At 43.3% G+C, this 9,384-nt stretch overlaps 2 protein-coding genes across 2 annotated transcripts; one reads left to right on the forward strand and one right to left on the reverse strand.

Moving 5' to 3' along the window:
- Positions 1-5,333: 5,333 nt before the first annotated feature.
- Positions 5,334-6,005, forward strand: CCR75_001124 (uncharacterized protein; the record flags this gene model as incomplete). Its single annotated transcript, XM_067959229.1, has 2 exons — positions 5,334-5,512; positions 5,564-6,005. The coding sequence occupies 2 exons, from the start codon at positions 5,334-5,336 to the stop codon at positions 6,003-6,005; spliced, it is 621 nt and encodes a 206-aa protein (XP_067823664.1).
- Positions 6,006-6,861: 856 nt separating this feature from the next.
- On the reverse strand, positions 6,862-8,402 carry CCR75_001123 (uncharacterized protein; the record flags this gene model as incomplete). Its single annotated transcript, XM_067959228.1, has 6 exons — positions 6,862-7,047; positions 7,113-7,163; positions 7,213-7,259; positions 7,320-7,593; positions 7,653-7,793; positions 7,887-8,402. 6 exons carry the CDS (start codon positions 8,400-8,402, stop codon positions 6,862-6,864), a joined length of 1,215 nt encoding a protein of 404 aa, XP_067823435.1.
- Positions 8,403-9,384: the final 982 nt, after the last annotated feature.

Raw genomic sequence — 9,384 nt, forward strand, 5'->3', positions numbered from 1 at the left:
ATATTCGTGAGGAGACTCCATTTTACAAACGATTCCTCTTTTTCGGATTAAGACTCGTTTTCAACAAAACGACCGGAATTTTCCACATCGAGGACACAGAGGCATTACGTGCTTGACTTCGACGACGCGCTGAGTACTGACGTGGCATTATTCACGGTGGTAAGGTATCGCGCATTAGAGCAGCACGCTCGGCGAGGTCCTCTGGCATAGTCGCCTGGGTATTCACTTTCAGCTTTTGCTTTCGCAAGGGCCATAGCCCGGCGTCGAGCTTGCTCCTCCCTTGGATTGTCTGTTATTGCTTTTTTTATCGAGCAGGTTCGTTATGATATTGGCCTCCAAGCTAGGCGTTCTGCTTAATCCTGCTATAGCATCCGCTATACCACATTCTGGAAACGGATTGGGACTCAATTAACGCTAGTGCGTGCTTCTTTAGGTTCCTTATCTTCCCCCTTAAACCGAGTGTGAGTTTCACAGTCCGCCATCCCTTCGTCATTCAAGAAGGAGGCAACGGTCGATGACCCTGGGTTGGGTGTCATAAGACAAAAGGAATGCAAACACAACCGTAAGGTTAGATGTTCGTTATTTAATCTCAAAGAGGAAATGTGAGCGAATGTCGACACTTGTGCCAGCAGTCTATTGGAGGAGGGTATAATGGGGTACGTTTGGTCGGTAGTCCGCTGATGTGGTACATTTCACACCATGGGTCAAATACCTTCTTTCTTTTTGAAATAGGAAGTAGCACTAAAATCCCATTGGTAATAGGAGTGGTCGCCACCAGATAGGTATCTGATGGCCAAAATCTATTTTAATTGTAATTAGGGTTAGGTTTACATTTTAAATTTAAAAGAAGTTTGGTTCCCCTTTTGATCTAGTGTCTCACTAAGGCTTGCGCTGCGGTAAGTGAGAGTAATAACACTCGCGGGCATTAGTTGCCAATTATTTCAACAAACCACTTAGTCCTTGAATGAGGATTCACTATGCTCTACGAGATTGTACGACTTACTTAGTTAAAAAAAGCTTACCTATAGAGCTTATTGGCTTTCTGAGTTTAAAGTCTTCCTCTAACTTTAGGAGCGAGGTAGCTTCGCCATATCTACCCTCTCACCAAGGCAATGGCAACGCAGTCGATACAATAACCTTCCTAAGTTCAGAGCAACATAATATAGGGCGGCATATTGCCATGCATTTTCTAATTGTGCGACGAAGCGCATGTGCAGTATTGCTCAGTCTGTATAGCTCCACAAAGAAAACGATTCGGAAAGGTCTCAACGCATTTGTGCCAGCCAAACGGTATTAGGCAAGCAAGCTCTGATCTATATCAGGGCGTGACGTTACAAAAATATATTCCTATAAAAGAAATAACAATAATGAATAAAGATGATTATCTTCATCTTTAATATTGCCAATGTTACCATACACGGTAAGATTGTAGTGGCAATGTAACAATTCTGCTCATTGAATGATATAAGTTTTTAAACCAACCTGCCAATCGCCACTAGTCACGCGATTGGTGGGGTTGATTTCAAAACTATATACTATTGACATTTAGTTGCTAAGAACGCTAAGCAAGTTAGAACCCTTCCTCTGCACGTCCTGTACGTGAAGTATTCGGCGGCATCTCTACCTTCCTGTTATCAGAGTATGTTAACTAGCACCGATGCAGTACTAGCGATAGGTGTCCCGTTACACCTGGTAGCACTTCGTAATCCGTTCAACGACCACGTACGTACCACCCAACATGAATATTCTGGATGAAGAAGAATGAAGCTTTCATGCTACGCGAAAGATTTTTATACTCAAATGAAAAGCGGTGGATTGAATGAGTTCGACTGTAGAAGGGCAAGCCGTCACGCAATGGTGTTTGCCCTACAAAAAATAATTATCATGAGGCTATCGCCGAGTTCAGTCAAATAAGCTCAACGCGGCCCGTAAAAAGGTGATTTTGTTTTATCAGCACGGATCTCAAAAGGCAGAATTTGTTGACACTGTTGACAAAGCTGCATTTGTGACGGGGCACCTTTCGCTAGTACTGCTTTAGTACCAGCCAACCTGCACTGATAACAATGAAGGTTAAATGCCTTCGAATACTTCACTTACACGACGTGCAGAGAAAGGTTTAAGTAGCTAATAAGTCTTAGATACTAAAGGTCCATACTAAGAAGGCTTTGTAGTGGGAAAAGTCGATTGGAATCCAGTATACGCTAGAAGGCACACATCACGATTGTGATTTCATCGAACTTTATTTGGATGACAAATTGACGCCATCTTTTGATTACCATACATCTAAAGTACGAGCCATGCAAGAATTATCAGCATCGATCCATTACGATGCCTGTCTGCTGTTCATCAGATGGCCATTTGCAATTTAGCTTTCCATATCAAAATATCGGTATCGAATGAGGAGATTAATTTCTTGTACCATGCCAGCCTCGTCCTTGGCACGGAAGAACGTCACACTGTTCTTCGTAAAGGCCACTGCAGTGTCCGGTCGAACGACCACCATCTTAGGTAATACACCGTCTTTGAAGGCCTGGCCAAATTTATCGACAGACATTTCGTCTAGCTTCAAAAGAGCATGTAGTTAGGGGAAACCTTAAGGCTAATATCACCCTCGACGTTGCCAGTCACACTATTAACAAGTGAATTTGGCTGTTCGCTTTTATCACCGTGTCACATGATAGGCGCGTCGCGCCCTACCGCATCCGACTTTATTCCTGGTTGTCGCGATGGGAAGAAAATACACTTCATAGAGGCTGGAACATTAATGGTCCTAAGTATTACAGGAATTAAACCTTAGCTTGCTCTTGACAAGAGCCGATGTTCAACCCAAATTCCGATGGGGAATTATTTAACTCAAACTCGTCATCCAGGAACAGTAAGTGTCACTTCACGCGCATCTGGGAAATTATACCCTTGATGACTCGGCCTAGGCCCACAATGCTTTTGGCATTCAGTGACTCGTTATCACAAAGAGTATCATCAACGAAGTCGATGCCGTTTCACAAACAAATAGTGAGCCAAGCTCATTCATAATGTTCTCAACACTGGTCAATTAACTCAGACACCCAATGTCAAACACACTGATTGATTCTGTCTGCGACTCACGCCAATAACGCTTTTGTTGTCTAGCGAATGTGGGTTGAAGACTTCTTAAAAGCATTCCTTGGAACATTGCGCGTGGCACCTAAGGTCTTAGAACTCCAACCAATCCATGGCTCATGGCGTCCAGGCCAAGCTATACCAAGGATGAGATCATGTTTCGGATCCAGGTCAAGGACAAGACAGGGTCCCATACTACCAAAGTCCTGAAATTTAATACCTAAGCTCAAAAGACCTTTAGGTATGGTGACACGACTCCCAGTCGCTAAGCGAATTGTGATCGAATCGCCTTCATGCGCTTTTAGCGCTTCAGCGTATCGCTGATTCTCTTCAAGAGAACGATGCAAGCATAATTGCAAGGCACTCTTGAGTCAATTAAAATTGACCATGGCTTATCAAAGCCCTTACCAGTCGCCTTCGCGACTAGTAATCCGGGCTTGTATCACGCCCCGTGCTATTAAGCACATAGCTCGTTTGGGCTAGGTTCTGTTGACCTTTACCTCCTCGAAGTTCCACAGAGTTTAGTTCTGCCCCCGTAGAGCGCCCGCCCCTACTGAGTATCTGCGTTTTCCCGCACCGTACCAGAATTCTGATATGAGGTGGGTTTATTCTCTTTCGAGTTTTGCATAGGCTGCCCAATGGACAGGCAAGGCTTAAGTTTTTCGTGCCCCCACACATATAACATCTACGAATATTCTTAAGTGGTTCCACAATTTAATTTCTTCTTTTTCCTCCTCAACGAGGCTTAGATTCATGGGTTCCGGTTTATTAGACGTACCCGATGTGCTCGACGAGCTTATACGGTAATTCGGCGTGCTAACATGAGAGGGCTTTAAATCGAAATTCGCGCTAACGCTATGGCAACTGCCTCTACAAAAGTAACGGGATGGGAACGGTACAATTCTGTCCGGGCAACGCCCTCATTGAGACTCCCACAAATACAATTACTAAAATCGCTTTATGCACTGGGTCTTGGTGTATAGCGGCGATAAGAATTATCATCTCTTTGACATAATCTCTAGTGTCTGCTTACACTGACGAGTCGCAAAGAGTTGTTATCGCGTACGAAAAGCCTAATCGGGCGGTGCAAACATGCCCGTCATTTGCTGCTTCAGCAAATCCCAAGTGGGGGAATCGTCTTTTATAATTGTGCTGCACGTGAGTGTCCGTTCCATGGCTCTACCACCAAGCTTTTTGTCGTTCTGTTAAGAACATGGTAGTCTCCATCTGCTTGACCAGAAAAGCAGTTTATCCATTTTTCCCCTCATATGTCTTGACATCGACAACAAGACTGCGAGCTTAGGCTCTAAATCAGGTATAGGAATGTATCGCGTCGGCACAGATGCCGCTAAGTGGTCCTGAACCTGTCCGATAAGGGAGAATTCGTATCGCATAAAGGCTTCAAGCCTTGCATGAAGAACCTCTGGTCCCTGGTAGATGATGAACTCAATGTGTTCTAGCCCAAATCAAGTTTTAAGCTTCACAAAAGCTCAGCGTATCGCCTGAAATTTCGGGAAAAAATGTCCATTTCAGCAGATGCTTAGATTAAAAAGACCTAGGCGTAGATTGACTACGAATGCTACCAGCTGTAACGGAGCTATCTCGCTCCTAAAGTAAGAGGAAGACTTTAAAACTTAGAAAGTCACTTAACTTTATAGAACTCAGAAGTTTGACAACTAAGTAAGTCTTACAAGCTTGTAGAGCTTACTTTATCCTCGTTTAAAGGACTCAGTGATTCGTAGAATCAAGTGGCAACTAATGCCCGCGAATGTGTACCTCAGGAAGGCTCATTACTCTCACTGATCACAGCGCAAGCGTTAGGAAGACACTAGATTAGTTTAACTTCTTTTAAATTTAAAATATAAACCTAATTCTCATCACACTTAAAATAGATTTCGGCACCAGACATCTATCTGGTGGCGACCCAATGGGATTTTGATGATCTTACCGATTTTGAATTAAAAGAGGGTATTTGACCCATAATGTGAAATGTACCACAGCGGTTTCCAACTGAAGTGTACTCCATCACGTGTTCCCACATGCAAAATCTTGACAACTGTAGGGAGAAAAAAGTAGCTCTATCATGCAATAATTTGCTAATCAAAATTGGTGCCGCCTAGAAGATTTGTGTTACTACGACTATCCTGAATATGTAGCCAGCTGTTTAAAGCAATAAATTTTTCGCCTTCTCGACTCATCTATAATTTGTGACAACTCGCACGCTAAGTGTGAGTATGTGGCAGATTGCCGTCTTGATTCGCTTTGAAGCGCTGCAGAATTTTCTATCAGTCGAAGAGCGCCATCTTGTGAAGTCAGCACTTTTGGAGGATCGTAAAAAATCAATTGATGCGAAGATCAATGCGGAAGTGGCCTGCAGCGGGATCGAAAGTGGTGGATCGGCACATTTAGAGCGGTACAAAAATATAATTTCTTAAATGTCTTAATTACTGTAACATTTGTTCAGGTGGACGAAATGGAAGCTAAAAGCTGATAAAATCGAACAACTCACGTCGGCGGTTAGCACGGAAGCAAATGTTGCACTGAAGGAGGTGGAGGCAAAAGTTCCTGACCTACGCTTCTTCGCTCGAGGAAAACGCGGTGTTTTGTATGGAGGTAAAATGCGCTCGACTCAAAGATCAGTAGTGGCCAAAGTGGCGGCAGACACTTCGTCGCAGAGATCAGTGACATTCGAAGCCTCTTGGCTTCAAAAAATGAATCGCATAGGAATTGGTGCGAGATTAATCGATGCAGGAAATGGATGGTTCTTATGTGAACGCCTCGAGGGCAAAAATATTGTGGAATTCATGGGAGAATGTGATCAAGTAACTACACCAGCGAATGCCATGTGGGTTTTGCGAGAAATATTGTGCCAGGTAGAGGAGGTTGTTGTTGAATTACTATGGTAGTCACTTACGGTAACGGTTGCCAGTGCTTTGCGATGGACCTCATGGGCATAAATAAGGAAGAAATGACACACCCTCACCGCCACATTATCATTCACCGCTCGACGCAGCAGCCAATGAAATGGCACTGCACATTTATCGATTTTGAAAAGTGTTTGCCCACTAGAAAACCCAAGAACGTCACGCAACTCTGTCAGGTAGCGTAGCAATTCGTTTGTTAGATTCTTTTTAAAATCAGCTGTCCAGTTTCTTAGCTCCCCGCGGATGATTTCACTACTGCTTAAAAAAGGCGTTCAAGTGAATTTATGTGAACTACGACAGCGTACCAAGCGCTACAAGCAGAATATTACCGCATCGACCTTTGGCGGACTTATGCATGTGTTTGGTTTGTAATGAACCTCTTTTCATCGCATTTAAAATGCGCTGCTGATCTAACAACTTCATGAGAACTCGGCATTTTAGCAGTCACTTATTAACTGAAGAAGTAAATAAGCCGGCAAGAAATCACTGTAAAATCATCATGTCCAGTGCCAATAGTATTTGATGATAGGCTTGCTCTTTTTGCTGTGCAGCTTTCTAAGGTTCTGTGGAGCTTGCAAGCAAGCCTGCCTTGCAATTTTGGCATTCGAATTTGTCTTTCAATTGCGCTTTGTCGGTCAAAAAAAGCTCTCGTTCTATAGTCATAGTGCATGCTCTGATCTAGACGAAAAGTAATGGAAAATTTCCATGAAAGCATAATCTTATTTTATAGTCTGTCTTTTAAATATCAGCAGCTAAAATAAATTTAATTTTTAGTCTTTAATATTTCTTTTTAATAGATGGCACATAATATTTGACTTTTCGCTCACCCAAGACTCCATCATGGTTTGAATGGCAGCGCTTGTATACCGTCGAACGCCAATTTCTCAGCGCCTGATAATATTTGCTGCAAGAGATTTAAAACTTCCATTCGGCAGTCGACGCTATCTCCCATGAGTGCAAACAGGATGTCTTGGTGTGTACATTTGCTCACTTCTCTGAACATCGCATTATGGCCTGCTTGTCTCTAAAGGTGCCATACAATACTCAGACAACTAAACGGATTTCTGCAGCCAAGCTCTCCGTACGTACCAAAGCAAGTGCAAATTTTCTTGACGATTTCATTGGAACGGCCTGCATAAGCTGATTATTTAAAAGCAAGCAAAACCACCAGGGCCTTAAATAAGCGTACCGTGTCATTTTTTCCATGCAGAATGTAAAATGGTGGGAGAACATTAACTACGACAGCCGTAAGACGTCATAACTTAGTACACACATTGTAACTGATAATATACGTACACGGATGTCTCGTCCCTGCGACGAGAGCTGTAGGGCTCACATTCTTGAAATTGTTGATACCCAGCATAGCGGGCTTCATCGGTGATATATTGTGCACTCCTACCACATAAGATGATAAGTTTCGCACCAAAGCAAGTACCAAACGATCATTATAACCATTAAAAGGACCCACACTGCGCTCACTCTCGAATACGTAATGATCCGATATATCGTAAGGTGCTGAAAGTCCAATGAACCCTTGCACGCAACGCGCAATTTCTTTCACTTTCGTACACTAGATCCACATAGGAAGATTAGTTGTTACACCTTTATAGCACCACATTCAGAATATACCGTTGGGTCGTTCGCGACAAGGCGAATCGCAGAGTTGACAAGTGCCAAGGCTCCTATGTGGCCGCCTGCAGAGTGCCCACAAAGAAAGAGCTTGTTACTATCTCCACCAAGAGAATCGCAATTCTGCGCGACCCAAAGCACCTGTGAAATCCACCAACCAAATTTAGCGCCTATAAACCACGTTCCTATTTGAAGCTGTTCGGCTCAGCAACAACGTTTAAAATACTCACGTACAGCGTTCTCGACGTCTTCGACCATGTCCACGATCGAGCCATTAGGATATGTCCTGTAAGCCATCACAGCTACTAAAATGCCCTGTAAAGCTAAATATTCGCCGACTAGTGCATACTGCCATTTATGACCAAAGGACCACGCTCCACCATGAATGAATACCAAGACAGGCTTGGCTGCTATCGTCTGCTTTCGTCCCTGCACGCCATAGATGTCGAGTACGTTGCGATCATAGGGCCCATACCGGCAGTTGACACTACAATTTCGAGGTCTGCACACCAGCGATCGACCGATTCTCGCCGCTAGACGATGCTTTTCAAAACACAAAAGGTACTCACAGCCGGCGACGAGTTGCCCGATGGACGTGTATTTGAGTGCCGCAAGGATATTTTTGGACCACGTGAGACGAGGCTCATTCCGTAGCAACAATGTACAATGCTGATGGAAAGTGCGCACAAAGTTACGAAAATACGCGAGGACCAGAATAGCGAACACCACGCGATGCGTTGTTGAGGACATACGGCATAGAAGGATATGTTGCTAGTGATAGAGAAGTTCGCAACACAATTGTTTGCAAAAAATGTTTATGGAACAGCTTACCCATTTATGGAAGTATGGTATTAAGACTGAAGAGAATTTGACGAGAAAAAAATAAAAGATTTAACGTTTTCCGTCTCAAACTTTAAGGAGACATCGGCGCGTACAATTTCAAGTGTACCGCCCGTAACGATGTCGAGCGCAAAACATTCATGACCTTAGATACCTTCGACATTTTAATAATTGATATGAAGCTATACTATGCGCCGTCTGTGTCATATTGAATTTGTGTAACGGGGTGTATCGTTACATGAAATTAACACTTAAAGGTTGTTAATTAATATATTATCTAAAAGGTAGATAATATTTGGAGAATATTACTTTATATAGTAATGTTCAGAAATCTTATCCATAAATAGGTATAGGCCATTATATCTATTTATCCCGCAGACTAATCAGCTGTAAACGTAAACAAAGAGAGAGAGACAGATAAGATTTCAATTGCATGTTTAGTATCAGTTTATAATAGTTAGCAGTAACAGATAGAAGGTAAAGAAACTAAATTATATTAATACAGTTTTCATTTAACCGGTCTAGAACCCATAAAGCTCCCTTACGTCGAAAGCGAGAGACCTCGCTTTTCGAGCAATAAACGATTGCAGAAATGCCATCGCTGCCAAAAATTAGGGCCTACGCTCATGAGTGTAGTGCCCCACGCCCAGTACCGAAAGGTACTGAACGCAATTTTGGACCGTATGCTAAAAAGGGCAACGGTCGAGGGTCCGACGTTGTTGCGAAATCGCAACAGCGAGGCGGACCCCCAAAAAACGGTCGGGGTCAGTTGGGGCGCAACGCCCTGCTGATCCAGCAACCTCAAGAGAATTTGCAAATTTCTTGACTAAAGTTGCTCCAGGCACACAATCATTATGTGTCTCTGCACCTGGTGATGAGGTATCCCTCATCA

The sequence above is a fragment of the Bremia lactucae genome, linkage group LG8 (assembly GCF_004359215.1).
Source record: "Bremia lactucae strain SF5 linkage group LG8, whole genome shotgun sequence".
NCBI lineage: Eukaryota > Oomycota > Peronosporomycetes > Peronosporales > Peronosporaceae > Bremia > Bremia lactucae.